A 19,382-nucleotide genomic window follows, 5' to 3' on the forward strand; every position below is an offset into this window, starting at 1 on the left:
GCTGGGCTGGAATGAGTAACAATTCATCCACTGAATGCAGGTGAAGCAGAACAGAAGGGAAGAATTCTCATGTACATTACAGTGACAATACCAGATAGTTCTATATCAAGCGCATTGAGTGGAGTGTGAACAGCGACAACAGTGACATCTAGCAGTGCGGTGTGGCAAGCCCATGAACTGCATACTCATCTTTGTTATTGAGAGAAATGTATCTCCACTCATTAGAAATATCTGTTACAATAATCAAACAATCATAATAATTTTATGAATAAAATTTTAAAATATTCAATGCCTCCTTCATAAACCTCCAAACAAGCATTATACTAAGGGTCCTGCGTGGGAATCACCTGCACATGTGGTAAGGAGCAAGCGAGGGGGCTGCCTCATCTCCCACTCCTCCTGTCCGGTTTTCATCTACACATCGTACTAAACTGATGAATGAAATGAAATGAAATGAAATGAAATGAAATGAAATGAAATGAAATGGCGTACCTATGGCTTTTAGTGCTGGGAGTGTCCGAGGACAAATTCGGCTCGTCAGGTGCAGGTTTTTGATTTGATGCCCGTAGGTGACCTGTGTATCATGATGAGGGTGAAATGATGATGAAGACAACACACACACCCAGCCTCTGTGCCAGCAAAATTAACCAATTAAGGTTAAAATTCCTGACCCTGCCGGGAATCGAACCGGGACCCCTGTGCCAGCACACTAACCATTTAGCAATGGAGCCGGACTACTAAACTGATGTTAGAGTCTGTTACAGTGGATGATGAACAGGCTCCTTGCTCACTTCCAGGAAAAGTTCTTCAGTAGTTCCTTGCAGTTTGTATATAAATTTGTATTTGTATAGTTTTGTTTGGTAATGATGTCAACTTATATTTCAACCATTTTCTGTTGTTTTTAGCAAAAGTACATCTTATATTGTTTTAATTAGTTTAGTTGTAACAAAACTCTAATGGGTATTGTACCTTTCATAATCAAAAAATCTTATAACTTTGTGGTAAGCATATGTGCATTGTCAGCCTCCTTCCCAGTTCTCTTCCTGATTTCAAACACACACATTAGTACAGTCACCACAGTTACACAAGTTATCAGACAAATTTTCACTCTTACTGAGTACACGGGGTTGTTTACCTTGATGTCCCAAACCCCTGCCATGAAACAGTAACATATGTGCATTCATTTCTTTGTTTGTTTCATCATCTTAAATTAAAAATTAGGGAAGGTAATATGTTCCAAGCATACCATCATTAACATGTCAGAACCCAGTATTTTTTACCCATGGAAAAATTAATTGTGTATAATTCTACTGTAAGATGTATTCTGCCTTCCATCCTTCGCTACAATTAATTCTCCCAAGTATTCTTGACAGCTTGATATTTTCTTAATGTCTTTGCCATCTTTAGTCTGTGTTATTTGAGCTGTTGACGCATTTCAGTCTTAAATAATTTCTACCCAGTGCGCATTCTAACGTAAGTTTATAGAGAGTTTTAATTTTCTCACTGACTGTTTGCAAAGCAATAATTACTTGGTGATGAAAAATACCATAAAGTTATTAGTGGATGTGACAAGTGATATAGACTTTGTATATGAAAGTGGTCATAGAAATAACACTGTGTAGGACAGCTGTGTGTCAGACAACAAGGTTTTTCTTTAAATGAATCTCTTCATGAAGTTGATGAGGACTATACCTCGTTAGCAATTAGACTTCATATTTATAAACATGCTAACTGATCACTGTGAGGTGTAGACTTCATATTTCTATTTTTATTTTCTATCTGTATAATATCAGTCTAAACAGTTGTTATTGTTTTATCCATAGCAACTTCATTAGACCTATAGCAAGTAAGTAGTGTATGTAGTGTAGTCATATATCTGAATATTTTGTTTAATAATTCAAATTACTCATAGAAATGAAGAGACACAGATTTCCACATGGTTGACATGCAGTACCAAGATATATATATCGCATTGACATTTAATATAACTTTCCCCCCCCTATGATGTCATAGTAAAGTATTTGGAATTCTGAATATTGGAAGTACAGTATGTATATATACAAAAGAACAGAAATAAGGAAGGCAGGAAAGCTTAATAAACTTTTGACTCTAATAGCCTCAAATGGTCTTCTACTTTCAAGGTGCATGACTACCAACAAACATATTCCTTAGAAGTTTCAGGGCATGTATGGCCAGTAGCGGCGATTGGGAATTAGAAGTGGGGGGGGGGCAAAAAAAAATACACTGACTGACAGAGCAAATGCAACACCAAGAAGGAGTGGTTCGAAAGGGATGAAAGTTGGGGAAAAAACAGAGACGGCACGGACGAATAATTGATGTTTATTTCAAACCGATATGCAGGTTACACAATGCGCATGGCATCGACTCAGTAGGATGTAGGACCACCGCGAGCGGCGATGCACGCAGAAACACGTCGAGGTACAGAGTCAATAAGAGTGCGGATGGTGTCCTGAGGGATGGTTCTCCATTCTCTGTCAACCATTTGCCACAGTTGGTCGTCCGTACGAGGCTGGGGCAGAGTTTGCACAATGAGATCCCACACGTGTTCGATTGGTGAGAGATCCGGAGAGTACGCTGGCCACGGAAGCATCTGTACACCTCGTAGAGCCTGTTGGGAGATGCGAGCAGTGTGTGGGCGGGCATTATCCTGCTGAAACAGAGCATTGGGCAGCCCCTGAAGGTACGGGAGTGCCACCGGCCGCAGCACATGCTGCACGTAGCGGTGGGCATTTAACGTGCCCTGAATACGCACTAGAGGTGACGTGGAATCATACGTAATAGCGCCCCAAACCATGATGCCGCGTTGTCTAGCGGTAGGGTGCTCCACAGTTACTGCCGGATTTGACCTTTCTCCACGCCGGCGCCACACTCGTCTGCGGTGACTATCACTGACAGAACAGAAGCGTGACTCATCGGAGAACACGACGTTCCGCCATTCCCTCATCCAAGTCGCTCTAGCCCGGCACCATGCCAGGCGTGCACGTCTATGCTGTGGAGTCAATGGTAGTCTTCTGAGCGGACGCCGGGAGTGCAGGCCTCCTTCAACCAATCGACGGGAAATTGTTCTGGTCGATATTGGAACAGCCAGGGTGTCTTGCACATGCTGAAGAATGGCGGTTGACGTGGCGTGCGGGGCTGCCACCGCTTGGCAGCGGATGCGCCGATCCTCGCGTGCTGACGTCACTCGGGCTGCGCCTGGACCCCTCGCAGTCTGTCTGCTGGAAATGCCTCCGTTGACGGCGGCCTGGCATTCTTAACTATACACATGTCCTGTGGCACACGACAACACGTTCTACAATGACTGTCGGCTGAGAAATCACGGTACGAAGTGGGCCATTCGCCAACGCCGTGTCCCATTTATCGTTCCCTATGTGCACAGCACAGCGGCGCATTTCACATCATGAGCATACCTCAGTGACGTCAGTCTACCCTGCAATTGGCATAAAGTTCTGACCACTCCTTCTTGGTGTTGGATTTGCTCCGTCAGTCAGTGTATACAAACAGAAAGTAGCCAGGTTGTGGGATAAAGCGGGCAGAGAGGGGGTTATACACATCAAAACTGAACAAAAGAGCTACAAAATGGTGAGTTTTTGATACTCTTTGACTGAATTTCGACAGAGTTTACTAACTTAGTGCGGCAATAATAGTTTTTTTTTTTTTTTTTTTAGATTTTGATGCAATACTATACAATAAAACATTCACCAAAGAAACAATATTACACATGTATTATAATTAAACAGAAGTATGGCGTGATTATAAAATTTAAAAAATTGTTTAGTATTTGACTACACTCTAAGAAACTAACAAACACCGGGTGAGTTGGCCGTGCGCGTAGAGGCGCGTGGCTGTGAGATTGCATCCAGGAGATAGTAGGTTCGAATCCCACTATCGGCAGTCCTGAAGATGGTTTTCCGTGGTTTCCCATTTTCACACCAGGCAAATGCTAGGGCTGTACCTTAATTAAGGCCACGGCCGCTTTCTTCCAACTCCTAGGCCTTTCCTATCCCATCGTCGCCATAAGACCTATCTGTGTCGGTGCGACGTAAAGCCCCTAGCAAAAAAAAGAAACTTACAAACAATATTAAAGAGACTGCCAGACTGATGAATGCACGCAGCAAGCAGGTAAATAATACCTCAGTATCTACGACCTTGGAAAAAAAATATACCCCTGTTATCCTTCCTCATAGCATTTGCGAAGTCTCCACTACTTGCTGTGGCACTATACAAATTGGTTAGCTGCTACTAACGACATTTTGTGCGTATTTTCGATAATAATTTTGTTAATAATTAAAAATTTGCACAAATTATTTTTAAATAATTCTTATAATTTCTACTTTCAGCTGGCTAAAATAGAATAAAAATGTTACGTTTTCTCTACAAAGTGGGGGGTGACTGCCCCCCCTCGGCTCCCTTAGTCGCTGCTACTGTGTATGGTCAATGCTAGGGCAACCAAAAATTATAAGGTACCTTGGCTTTGCCTCCGGGAAGAAAAATGTCATATGAAAGCTGTAAGATAGCATCAAATACTCAGGTATTCAGTGAACCAACAGCATTATTATTTAAGTATTTATTTATTATCCCATCACCATTATATGGAAGACATTACAGTACATTCCTCTTTTGTATATAATGATGTGAGCCTTATCTTGGTATTGGATACTTCTTGAAAGTTCTTTTACACTGTTGCTAGAAGCAGCACAATAGTGCATACTGGTACTGCTTCTTCCCTCAGCATTCCTTCTTACTGCAGTATGTAGCAAAACAAACAGTAATGAAATTACAAACATGCTCTGAACATTAAGATATATCATTATGACTTGCAAGGTGACTACTCTAACATGTATCTAACGGTGTTGGTACAGCACATGTTCAAAATATGCATCGTCACCTCTCACACATTGTTCATAAAGTTATAAATGTGTTGATGAAAGTCTGACACCTCAGATTTGCACATCTGCTGTATGTAGAGATCATACTCTAGATATTTGTCAAGATGAACAATTTCTGATACTTTTAAACACAAGTAGCAGTCAAAGACCAGCAGTTAAATCCTTTCTTTACCTGTGTATGCTGTCAGTTTGAGATGTTTTTAAATGTCATAAAGGAGCTGACAACTAAGTTTGCTGTTGCACCAAGCCTACCAAACCTTTTGCAGTGATACAAAATTAGTGTACCAACATTAGTGTGAGAAATTTGTTTTAATTTTAAAATAATCAGCATGGACATTCTACTCTGAGTGATGAGGATTCTCCATCACCCCTGTCCAAGAACCTCCTGGGTTGGCCAGTTGATCTGCAACATCCACTTTTTCCTCTCCTTCTACCACCCATCTCTAAATATTCTCTTCTCCTCCTCCACATGTTATCTTTCTATATCCTCCTTAATAAGTCCCTCTCATTTCTTCTTCGGTCTTCTTCTTGACCTCTTGACCTCACTAGTATGCTTGTAGTAACCACGTGGGAGATGCACGTTTAGTTTCTATATATACATGTGCTAATTATTTTTACATACATAAGTAAACAGTTGTTAACAATGTTTAAGAGAAACAAGAGTTGCAATGTGCACTTTTAATTAACAGTTATCGCATTTGCAGAAGATAGCAGCAATTTTACTGCAGTACATAAGGTTTGTAAAGAGCCATCATAAGTACATTACTGGCATAAACAAAAAGAACAGTTACAGTGTATCTAGAAAACAACATTGTCATTTCAGGGACCATAATCAGGCCAGCAGTCGAAGTTGAAAAAGAATGTTGTATAAAGAGAAAGAAGAGGATTACTTGGACTGGTTTGTCACATGCAAAGGAGTGTAATAAAGCAATGCACTGTCTCATCTGCTGTCCATGAAGTCAAGCATCTCCTCTGGGACAACCAAGTCACTTTAAAATGTGAAGAGAATTCTTTATCTATCAGGCTAATTAATACCCATAACAACCTCTAGCCTTGAAACATGTACCAATAACAGCAGAAATAATAGCAGACTCCAAGCCACAAAACAGAAGTTTCTTAGGTCAACACTCCAGAGTAAAGAAGAGATAAGATCTGAAATGAAGTGATCCATCAAGAGATTCAAGTGAAGAAGCCTCTCTGTGAAATAGCCATCATATCAAGGTTGAAATGGTTTGGATTCTTAAAGAGAATGTACCAAAATATAATTACAGAAGAATGGTTTGAAAAAGATTTGGAATGCAAGACACCTAGAGGGAAAAGATAGATCTCCCAAATAAAGGAGGACCTGGAGAAAAAGGTATGGGATGGTGCAAAGTCAAAGGAGGGGAAGGAGAAGAAAAATACCTGGATAGACAGAGATGGAGAGTGATCTTACACTGCACCCAGGTAAATAGAGATGGTCAGATGTTGAAATCCACATTCCTTACCCCGCCCCATTTTTTTAGGTTAAAAATGTTTGCCCAATTTATCCTCTTAAATCCAACTTTATCTTCATATTATGATCTTTCCTGCTTTTAAAAACTCCAATCTAGCTTAGGTCTATTTATCTACTAATGTCATTCCCCACCATCTCTCCACTGACAGCTTGAAACATACCACATAGTTGAGCACCTTGTCTCCACTCTAGCTTATTTATCTACTAATGTCATTCCCCTCCATCTCTCTGCTGACAGCTTGAAACATACCACATAGTTGAGCATCTTGTCTCCTTACTCCCAAGACTTCCCTGACCAAAGTTTGCAACATTTTCGTAACACTACTCCTTAAAATACCAATATAGTTGGTCCGTTATTGGACATTATAAGTTTTCCAGCTAACTCATTCCTGTTGCCAACGTTCCGCTCCAGTGTGCTAAGTTTGGCTCATCGGTCGGTAAATAGCACACCTACCAAGACATTACAAAACTGCCTTATGAAAGTAGCTGTTACTTTTAGCAATAACATAAAAACATTTTATGAGAAATGTTGACAATTCTAATGTAAAATAAACTCTTTATTTGCTCTGAAATACTTTGCTGTAATAAGTGAGAATTTAAAATGGTATTTCTCTCTTCAAGCAGTAGTTCATCCAGCGATGATGAGGATGAACCCGACGATGCACCACCTTCTTCGAGTCAAGGGGATGAAGAACCAAAGCGAGCAAGAAGTGCTTCCGAGTCCCTAATGAGTGAAACTGGGCTGCTGGATGATCCAGATTCCCTCCAGCCAACGATGTGGCTGGGTACAGAGGATGGGTGCATTCATGTTTATAACTGTAGTGATAATATTCGAATCAAGAAGAACAAGGTGAAGATCCAGCATGGCTCTTCGGTACATTGCATCATGTGAGTAGTAGTTGTATTCCATAATGTTGTCTTTGTTATTATGATTAGACTGAGTTTTAACACTATGTTTATTTGGTGTTTGTATTTATCCCAATACTCTCCTCTTCATACACATGTAACACATTACACTACACAATGAAACATGTAATATTGAATACATCCCTCAACACAGGGTTGGCATCAGGAAGGACATCTAACCATAAAACAGGGCCAAGTCCACATGTGTGACACATTTTTCACCCGTGACACCCCCTACTCCCCACCAAGATGTAGGAAAGGACATAGAAGATGAAGAATATTTGTCATCCTCTGCTATGCCACACACCCATTCAAGAAGACCCTGATTTTTGGGAGGAGGTTACAGTGTAATCATAATGTCTCCAGTCTTCAGAAGACAGGTGCAATTACCTCATTGCTAGATACCGTAAAACAACAATTATAATCATCACCTTCACAGGACACAACTAAAGTACAAGGATGGGTAGCAGCAGACATCAGTTAATATTAACTGAACTTAATTACCACACAGTACATGGCTGATGGCAAGTTTGGGAACTGGTAACCCATTACCCTGAGCTATTATTTTTCATTTTTCATGTGAATTTATGGGGACCCTCTAAACCTAGTGAAGTTTGAGAGCCAATATTTTTATGGTCTGTTAATATCACATATAATTAATTAGCTGTCTCTGTGGATCAGTGGTAGAGTGTCAGCCTCTGGATCCCAAGATAGCTGGTTCAAACCCAGCAGAGGTAGTCGGATTTTTGAAGGGTGGAAAAAAGTCCATTCGACACTCCATGTTGTAAGATGTCAGCATGTAAAAGATCTCTGGTGACATGTTTGGTGTTTGCCCAGCAAAATTCATTAAATCTCAGCCATAGATGCCCAAGAGAGTTTTGGTTTACTCTGTCTGCCATCTAGTACGCCGAGAGTAAAACGGAACGTCAAAATTGTCGAGCAGACAGCCAGATGGCATCGAATTAAAATGTCAGCACATGGTAGCCGAGACCATATTATTATTATTATTATTATTATTATTATTATTATTATTATTATTATTATTATTATTATTATTATTATTATTATTATTATAGTGTGACTACAAAAAACGGAATGAACCAAAAATCTGCAAACTTAAGCTTAAAGTAAAAATATAACCCTTAACTATTGTATAACACACTGAGTAACTTGTTTCAGAACAGCCTGAAAATTATGGAAGAATATTGTGGCCCACTTAGTTCAGAATAAGCTAGTTTTCTAAGTCAATAGATGCCATTATATATCTGCCTAGGTACTGTAGCAGACTAAAAATGGCAACTGTGTAAGCTTAATCTATTCAAGTATTATTTGATTTTAAGTTTGAAAATGTATTTTATTTATTATTTAACATATGGCTTTTTAGTGCGAGGAGTGTCTGAGGATATGGTCAGCTCACTTGGTGTAGGTCTTCATATTTGACACCCACGGGCAACCTGTGTGTCTGGGTATGAGATGATGATGATGATGATGATGATGATGATGATGATGATGATGATGATGTAGGGAGAGGGTGAAACATGGTATCAGTGCAGAGCCTGCTCCTGTTAAATGACACTAAGGGGTATGCTCAAAGCTTAATGTCCCCATCCAACAGAAAAATCATTATTAGCAGTGTCATATGCCTTTACTCACTTTGAACACTGTGGAGAAGTTCAGAATTGAATCTAGGCTATTGGGAGCAATGTAGTGATTAGAAAATATATACTATCACCTCACCTACCCAGCTGGCCAACATTCTGATGGAGACAATTTTTCCCTCCTATGAGACTTAAATGATGTCAGACCATTTAAGATTTGATGGCAGGTGGGATAGTTTGAGAATACCAGGCTACAGCAACTATAGCAGCTATTAGTGGAATTACTTCAAAACATCATCATCATCATAGGGGGCGCATACAACAATTGTCTTCCAAGTGCATCAGTATTACCAGTTATGGAATCTTAGATGGCTGGAGAGACCAATTCTAAAATCATAAACTTTGATTCATAGTTGGGTAAAGACAGGAAAATGGAAGGGACAAAATGATAAAGATGAATATAGTTGGTGAAAGACTAGGAATGCCATCCAGGGCCATCCAGAAATTAAGTTTCCCTATTTAAAAAAAAAGAAGACAACATAGTTACATCAAAAACTTTATTGGTATGTGATACAGCAATGTTGGAGCTAGTTTTCAACATAATCACCACCTGAATTGAGACATTTGTCACATCGTGCAATCAGCTTTTGTATGCCAGTGTCGTACAAGTTTGCCACCTGGGAATGGAACCAGTGTGTGACATTTGTCTTCAGCTCTTCGTCCGTGTGAAAAATTTCTTGAGGTGCAAGAAAAGTTGAAAATCACTGGGAGCAAGATCAAGACTGTAGAGTGGGTGATCGAACACCTCCCATCCAAACTCCTGCAGAACAGTTGCTGAGTGCCGAGCCGTATGTGGGTGAGCAATGCCATGGATAGGCACAACATCTGCACTGAGCATTTCATGCCTCTGGTTTTGAATGGCCCGCCGCAATTTCTGTAGAAACTTTATCACAGACCGAATCTCACAGACAATGGGAGAAAGAATAGGAGTGCCATTTTGAGCCACTGTTGCTACGCTCCTGATACCAGGCGGGACTTGTTCAGCCAGTATATTGTTGCTACATCATAGGTCTGCTATGCATGCTCATATTTTCCTACTAAATATGTTTACTTTACAAGAAAATGGATAGGGAAACTTTAATTCCTGGATGGCCTATGTACAAAGGAAAAACAAGTGACAAATCAAGTCGTGTGTGGAAAGATGGGAACGTCTAGCTCTCATCTTATCGTATACTTCTCACCTCAAGACTGAAGGTGCCTCAAGATGGCACCTTAATGAGAATGTTGATGCCTGCCCTCCTGATGAAGCTGAGAAGCAGACATGAGCTCATCACGAGCTGAGGAGAAATGTACATAGAAGAACTGGGATTTGTAAGGGGAGAACCCATCTATTTGAAGACAGCAGGGTGTGAAGATGTGGAGATTGTCCTAGTCCTTTTGTGCTTTCATATTTGTTCTTGTCTCCTCTTTCTGACTTCCCATACTGACATTTAATCTTGTTTATCCTTTAAGTGTTTCTTTTCATGTTCCTATCTTTCTGTCTTCCTTTGTTGATTTATTTCTTGTTTTGTGTCAGTCTGACAAGTCTTTCTATTACAATGGTTTGATTTGATTCTGCCTAAAATAAAGTTAACTGATTGAAGAGCTTTAATTTTAGTATTTTAATTTTGTATTTAAGTATTTTGCCTGAAGAACATGCATTTGATTACCTGTCAGGTAGTTGAGATATATAAAAGTAAGACTTTCATTTCTGGAGAGGTGTATGCATGGTCTGTGCCAGAAATTAGTACCAGTACCCAGTAGCAGTGATTAGGGAGGAAGGGGGGGGGGGGGGGAACATTACGTTTTTATTCCATTTTAGCCAGCTGAAACTAGGAATTAAAAAAAAAAAAAAAAAGCAATTTGTACAAGCTGTGTTGTCTTATCAGCTAATTCTTTCCTTTATTTTCTTTAGTTATTAACAAATTTTTAGTGGAAATATGCACAAAATGTTGTTCGTTGTAGCTAACTGATTTGTTTAGCACCACAGAAAGTAGTGGAGACTTTGCATTTGCTGTGAGGAACAGTAGCAGGGGTATATTATTTTGCCAAGGTCATGGACACTGAGGTATGATTCACCCACTTTCTGAGCATATTTGTCAGTCTGACAGTCTTTCTAGTGTAGTTTCTTAGTGTGTAGTCAAATAATATATGATTTTTAATTGTATAATCTCACCCTACTTGTATTTAATTGTAATTCATATGTAATATTGTTCCTTTAGTGAAAGTTTTATTGTATAATATTGAATCAAAATCTCAAAAAAACTATTATTACTGCACTTAAGTTGGTAAACTGTGAACCTTTACGTCTCTGATAAAGATGTTGATTCCCGTAGGGAACCTCAAATATTTGTTCCGAATGTGTAAATTTATAATACCAATAGAGTTGGTCCGTTATTGGACATTATAAATTTTCCAGCTAACTCATCCCGGTTGCCAGCGTTTCATCCCAACTTGGCACACTGTTGGCAGAATGTTGATACAGCTGACAACACCTTCTCCTCTGCATGCTGAGTTTCCATACTGGATGCTGTAAACTGGATCAGTTTGGCTATGAAGCAGATCAAACCTCAAACAGTCGTAAAGTGTTTTACGAAAGCAGGATTTGCAGAAAATTATGATGTCGGCACACCTGAGGAAGTAACTGACAATGCTGCACTGATATCTACGCTGAGTCAACAAAAGAATTTCGCATCTAATGTAGACTAATACATTTGCATCGACAACCAGCTTCTTACTCACTACAGTTTCCAGTCTGCTGTACAGCTTCTGAAGATCCACCGTACAGAGAATGAAGAAGATGATAATCTGAGGAATGAAGACCAGGAAGAGGAGGAGGAGGAGGAGGAGGAGGGGGAGGAGGAGGAGGAGGAGGAGGAGGAAAGAGAAAGTCAGGAAAGAATATGCACTAATGAACAAGCTACTGAGTGTGTCAGGGATATTATGAAATTTGCTGTCAACCGTGACTTCTTGAGCTACTGTACAGCGCTAAAGACTGCATTGAGAAGACATGACATCAAGGAAAGTGAAACAGGTTACTTTGTTAGACATGTCGAAGAAGGAGTAATTTGACAAATACAGTATTGTGTGTAATTTGATATATGTATACTGTAGTTTGTCTATTAAGCATGTGGAATAAGGCAGAAATTGTGCAGTTTTCATCGAGTACGGTACATACAATACATACTGCACATAATATGTTGAGTGTGTTATAGTGCAGACCTATGCTAGAGTAATAAAAACCTACTGTACATCAAGATATGGTGTCACTGAGATTTGCAACACCAAAACTAGACTAATGGATCAGGGGTAAGTAATTTGTGAATCTTTTTGTATAACTTTGTTCAATCTGGAAACTTGTCTAATTCGGAAAAGAAACTCGGACCCTTGCAATTATGCTTTGAGAAAGTTTTACTGTATAACAAAATATAAATACTGTACTTAATGAATTCATAACATATTTATTACAAGCCGAGCTAAGACTACTGCTAGTTTCCCCTCCATCATGACATAATGTGCAGAACGAAACAAGTGGATGGCACAAAAAAACAAACTCCCTAGTGTCATAAAGATGCACACGTATGTGAAAGTAACTTCATTACACTGACTAACCAAAAATGCATGCGCACTTATACTGTATATGTATGAGATAATAGGTCTCTGGAATATTCCAGTTGTTGATAAGTCATGAAATGAGGTAAGACTTCTAGAAAGGACCTTGTTGCCACAAGCTAAATATACATCTACCAGTTGTATTTTTTATAACTGCTCAGAGGTGACATTAGTGTCTCTATTTCATAATTAGTTTCCTTCAGAGGGTTGAAATACCAACAACCAACCTGTTAATAAATTTTTTTAAAAGTGCAAAAATGTGTTGTTTATATTTTGTACCTTGCCCCACCCCTTTACTTATCCTTGATCTGATTTGAAACTTGTCTGTTCCTTTCCAATACTTAAATTATCCTGTTGGATCCTTTTCTCCTTTCGCGTTTCTCCTGAGTTTCTAATCTTTTACCACCTGTACGTTTTTTTTCAAATATTTAGTAAGGTGTCTAAACCAGTTTTCTCTCATATGTTACAGATACCTGGACAACAGGGTATTTGTTTCGTTAGCAAATGGAGACATCACTGTTTATGTAAGGGACCAGAGTAAGTAACCATATTTATCTATATTTCCTATAAATATTTTGGTAGACTACATTAGAAATTGAAAGAGTTAGTTGAACATTTCAGTACATAAAAATATTTAGTTCATTTTCAATACATTAGTGTCTGTTAGCAGTTTATTTAAAGTTAATTTTTTAAATTCTCTGTATCTAAAATATACTGATTGAAAACACATTTGATGTTAATCTAGTGAATGAACTCATAAAGAAAACTTTTATTGGAATTCTAAAAAAAGCACAATTGTTCATTCCCCAAAATGTTCATTAGTGAAGTCCAGTATTCATGAGGAACCAACATAAGCACAAAAAAAGGAATTTAAGAAAGCAAGCTTCTAGTTTTTTTGGGATTGTTGATATTATGATCGTAGCCTCGGTGCCTAATTTCATGTGAAATTCGAACTACTAGGGCATGACTCTTTCTAAAATCCTACACGCATTGACCAGGTTTCAAACTGCGGCCATCCTGGTGAGAAACTACTCAGCTATCATGCACCAGTTAAAACATTGAATGCCAAGCCGATGATAGCATGCTATTCCACTGGTGCCAGGCATGAATTTCAATAATATTCTGCTTGTGCCAGAGCAATTGTACGTAATATAGGCTATTTATGCAATCTTGAGGTATGTTTATATGATATACAAAGTGAACTTTATCTCATCAAACCAAGATCATATGTGATGCCTTAACGTGTCATAGACATTTTTACAAGACATAAAATATAGAATTTCACCATATGATGTCACAGAATTTTTTGTTGTTTTGTTAAATGTATGGGATGAACAACACAGTTTTCAAATATGACAGTTTTATTTGCTAATTCAAACTAACCTAATAATTATGAAAACCTCTTAAGATGCAAAAAAAGTATTTATATTAAATCTGAATTTTAAAATTACTCATATTAAAACAACCCAATCTCTAACTTACTGATCTCTTCCCTGAGACTCTCAGGTTTTTCAAATACTGCATTTATATAAAAATTTAAAGTCTTCAATTTGTTTTTCAGCCAAACACTGTGAAGCAGTGTCTGAATTTCTAAAGAGTATAATGCAATAAAGCACAATAATAAATATTAACACTTCCCTGGAATATTATATTACATTACATATTGCTGTGAAGCAGTGGCAACGTATTCAAAAGAAGAAAACATTCCCCCCCAACCCCTCTTCTCCCCATCTCCTCCAGCACCTCTTCCGTCGTGGGCCGTAACCTCCTAAAATAAGATGACAGAAGTTATAGAAATGTGATCAAATACGAGAGAAGCAGACAGTACGGTAGGCCTACATGCCGAAATTTACCACATGCAAAATAAGAAATGTTTCACAATCAGCTTACCTATGCAGACAGCTTATACAAAAAATCCATCCTGCACTCCTTTAGGGACGCAAACCTATCAATAACTGCTTCATTGAAGTTCACAGAGTCTCGAACGAAGTCCCTTTCAATTGACAACATAACAAGAGCATTAAGTCTATCCTCGGTCATTGTGCTGCGCTAGAAAGTCTTTATTCTCTTCAGGGTAATGAAGCACTTTCCTGCTTCCGATGTCGTCATGGAAACAGTAATAACTGTATTTAAAAGTTTTCATTAGTATTACCTTCCCACTGTTCTTTTCCTCAATGATTTTTAAGTTAAATTTCTCTCCAAAAAGTAATTATTCCAATGAAAGCATATTAATAGATGTTTAGTAAGTATTGATATATTTGGGACAAGATCTCAATTGGAATTTGGCAGTTTAATGTGACATTTGGTAGTAATGATGCTTTTCAACACTAGCGCTAGTTACGTGCACTATTCTCTGTTGCCTAGTTAAATTCCTGCAAGGGCAATAGATGGCAGACACATACCCCAACAACACGACTTGCGAGAGACTTGAGAGAGTGGCATATTGCGCATGCGTAAAGCACAGATATACGTTTCTGCGATATCCTGGTCTTATAGTCTCAAACCTATAAAATCTTTCATTTCCTCCTTTGTAGTATCAGACCACTCCTTCAAATGACTAGACCACTTAATTTGTATAGATGCTCATGTATGAGTTGCATTAAGATTAGTTTGTAGTACCAGCAAATCAAGAACTTCATCTGTTAGAAACAGGCAGTAAAATTCATATGGTGTGGCTGGAGAAGTATTCATTTGATGGTTTAGAAGCTCCTGGCTTGTAAATGGAATATCTTTCTGTGCCCCTACACAAGGACCCCAGTCATTATTGTTCACATGATTGTCTACATCATTTGCACCAGCATCATCCCCACCTATAACATCATTTTCAGTATCGCCATTCTCATCCACATCACTCAAACCGTCCATCATGCTTTCACTGGAGTCATCATCACTAGCGTTATATTCACTGTCATCAACACTTAGAACTTCCTTTCCATAAGAATCCATTACTAATTCACGAATATCCACATCACTAATTCTCTTCTTGGCAAGTCGCTCACCATTTCCACCAAGAATTCTTCCATTTCTTTATAGTTTTGCACAACTATACTAATGGAATGATAATTTGCACATAAATGAGGAATAAACAATGTTTGGCATGCTTAAACTTTTGAAAATGACCAGTGGTCAGACCAATTTCAGAAGAAAACTGTGGCAGCAAGTGGTGACACACAATAGAAATACATGACCATTACTTCACTTTTCATGTAGTACCAATGTAACACGTATAGGTGTCACAGCTGATCTTCAATAGCGCATTGCCCAAAACTCTGCTGTGATACCAAACGATATCACACCAACTCACTGAGACAAGCTAAGGAAAGCTTTTTAGACACACCCTATGCATAGAAGTTGCTATACATAATTCACTTTTAACCCTGCAGTGGTTGCACACAATTGTATGTCATAGAAGGCCGCATGGTGTCTGAGAGACACCATTTCATCCCAAATTTCAAATAATGATTCAATTAATTTTAGAACATTTTGAAAGGATGAATATAAATTACTGAATCTAATTTATTGATATAAAATCAACTAACGATGAATATACATAGGAAACTAAAACGTCTCTCTGACATAACCAAGTGGCACAGCTCTACACCCACCTAATCGCTAGCCCAAATCTCCTTGATATTTGTGTGGTTATTTTTATAAGTATGCCAATTGGGGCCTTTATTTGACATACGTCGGTAGATCGAGTGTCGCTTTCCTGCTGTAATTCCTTTGAACTTGTTCAGTTTTCCCGCTTATGCACTCACCTACAGTAGATAGCACTGTTCAAAGATATAATCTTCATTGTTGTTTCCATATTGAACTGAACATCTATACAACACGTAATTAATACTGAATAGGTTGAACCTTATAAATAACTCATCTCTGTAATAACTCATTGTGTCATCAAAGAGTAGTTCCCAGTATTTTTTAGGTGTTTTAGAAGCTTTGCAACACCTTTAACGTAAGGTAAATGTGTGACGATATTTTGTCACCGGGTTTGATTATTTCTGGAAGGATTAGCTTTACACCACTTAGAAACTCGATTTCACCCTAGGAAATAAATACTGCCATTTTCTCCTGCTTCATAACTACTGTCTTTTATTTTTAGAACATCTTCCTCCTCATCACTATACAATTCACCTTCATCACCGTCATCATTTTCAAGCAACCTCTGCACAATCCTTCTTCTGTCTTCTAGGAGATCAAGGTTATATCTTCTCTTCTTTCTACTCATTTTCAGCCCTAAAAATATGAAATATTTACGTTTTAGCAAGAAACCATGCCATCTGAGACATTCTGAAGAATAATTGCTGCATTAATATTGGAGATAATACTTCAAAACAAGAAATTACCTTGTAGCGGCGAAGTTCGTGTGGTGTCTATCAGATGCCGTTGACACTTGTATAAAAATAACTCACCACTACACAAGTTAGACTAACACTGGCATACTGTTGGTTGTGAATAATTACTTGAAAGGTGTACGGAATTTCCAGTCAGTGGCCTTGATAGTTTCCTTGCGATGACAGAAATAATCTAGTGTGGTGTCTCTCAGACGCCTCTTGACCACTCCAGGGTTGTTCCATTTTCAAATTTTAAATTCATTTTTAATTAAACTTTTGACTTAATAAAATGAAGTATCTGAGTACTATAACAGTGAATGGCAAGAAAAATGTTTTTTTACTTTATTTTACAGATGGTGGCTGGAACACGACTGATCCTTACACTGTGTCTGTTGGAACAGCAGCAACACCCGTGACTCGTATGCTGCCCATTACAGGCAAACTGTGGTGTGGCTGCCACAATTCCATTAAGATACTCAATACTGCAACTTTAGAAGTAGAGGTATGGACAACCACTAGAAAAAATTTTTAAAAAATGTAATTGGACTGAAGAAATGATAAAAGTGTCATTAATTTCCTTTTATGTTACTGTGGCTCTTCAAGATATATTAATGAATATACTGACTCGAGCATAGTATTATTAATCCATTTGTTTAATACAATGCACTCCTTATTCAGATGTAATCATGAAGAAAATATTGCATTTTACTTTATCTCTCCACCAGTCCTCATTCATCACTGTGCCTCAGTTCAGGTCCTGATTCCTTATGCTGTCATTATGCAGATCCATCATAAACTGGGCCTCCTATGGCCTCTCATTACTTTTGTTTGTAATCTTGTGGTGTTGTTCTTGACATTATTTTTTTCAGTCCTGAATTTGGTATGTCTATATTGCCTCAGCATATTGTTCTTAATCATATAATTTTTCAATCTTTATTTCCATTTTTGTCATTTCTCAGATTACCTCCACTTCACAGCACTTTAATTTATGCTGTCTGTATTCAGTTTTATTCGTTCTTTGTCACTGAACAATGCATAATTCATAAAATGTCAAAAATAAGAAGCTATAGAGGAGGATAAAAACACATACAAAGTTGATCATAACGGCAGGATAGTGTAGATGTAGGGGGTAACCAAGAGAAAAGAAAAACAAATATAAACATGAAAACACAAAAGGATTATTATTATTATTATTATTATTATTATTATTATTATTATTATTATTATTATTATTATTATTATTATTACAGTGGAAACCATTTCTTTTCATTTCCAACTTAGGTATAACTAGGAGGTTTTTCACAGTTATAAATATGCAATATGGAACCTGTTCCATCATCCATTAGAAAAATTCATCAAAGAAAGTGGTGTGTTGTGCATGGGGAAAAACATTAAATGCAGTGTAAAATAATGTGAAGTAGTGTTACAATCTATTCACGTGTGCTTCACAATTTACCATACCAAGTCCTCCTTCCAAAATATTAGTGATGAATACTATACTCTTGAAGTGAAATTGAAAAACAGTATGAAAATATTCCTATTATGAAGTGATCTATGATGTGTTTTCTATTATTGTGAGCTGAAATTACAAGACAGAGATTTAAATCCAGTTTCTGAGTAAAAATAGTAGCATTTAAACCCACCCACATATATATATGCATCTTCATTATAGATTGTTATGCCTTTCAGCATTCAGTCTGCAAGCATCTGTTAATTTACTAAACAAATCCAGTCCATTTCCAGCTCTGTGGCCTCATAGTTCCATACCTCTTATCCACAAATCATCAGAAACTGAGTCTTGTTCTCATGCTACTTCTCTTACCCTCCTAGGTAACCTATCCTCCTCCATTCTCCTCTTATGACCCCACAATCCAAATTTAGTTTATGCATTCATCTTCATCATTCGAGTTCATTCTGAACTTAGGCTTTATCTCCTCATGCTGAGTACCCTCCTGCCATTTTTTCCACCTGTTTGTAACAATGATCCTTCTTGCTATTTTTAATGTCTGTTAGTTCTAACTTATGAATAAGATATTCTGAGTCCACCCATCTTTCACTCCCATTAGGCAAAGTTGGTCTGAAACAGACTGCCTCCTGGTTCCAGTTTTGTATTCCCAATTAAATTCTCTTAGATTTCTATTGACATGACTTTAGTCTTGAATGGCTGATTTTCATATCACACTCATTGCACCTATATTTAAGTTCCAAGATATTATGTTGCAGGTTTTCTGCACAGTCTGCCATTCAAGTCATCAGCATAGGCAAAATTGCTTCCTAACTGAACCCCTCCCTGCCACTTGATTCTTTCCTGTAAATGATCTATGTAAACTGTGCACAACAAAGATGGAAGATTATAGCCTTGTCTAACTCCTGGAAGTACCTTGAACCAAGAACTTATTCTACCATCAATTCTCATTGCAGCCGAATTGTTAACAAAAATGCTTTTGATTGCTTTTAATAATCTGCCCTTAATTCCATAATTCCCCAG

The 19,382-nt window shown here is 37.9% G+C and overlaps 1 protein-coding gene across 1 annotated transcript in view; it reads left to right on the plus strand.

Moving 5' to 3' along the window:
• LOC136866364 (rho guanine nucleotide exchange factor 17) overlaps positions 1 to 19,382 on the plus strand; it is a 603,351-nt gene that overhangs the window by 563,320 nt on the left and 20,649 nt on the right. Inside the window, exons 13-15 of the mRNA XM_067143238.2 lie at positions 7,030 to 7,293; positions 13,030 to 13,097; positions 17,248 to 17,396. Coding sequence (XP_066999339.1) covers positions 7,030 to 7,293; positions 13,030 to 13,097; positions 17,248 to 17,396 — 481 coding nt within the window. The remainder of the gene's footprint in view (positions 1 to 7,029; positions 7,294 to 13,029; positions 13,098 to 17,247; positions 17,397 to 19,382) is intronic.

Source organism: Anabrus simplex, chromosome 3 (genome assembly GCF_040414725.1).
Source record: "Anabrus simplex isolate iqAnaSimp1 chromosome 3, ASM4041472v1, whole genome shotgun sequence".
Lineage (NCBI taxonomy): Eukaryota > Metazoa > Arthropoda > Insecta > Orthoptera > Tettigoniidae > Anabrus > Anabrus simplex.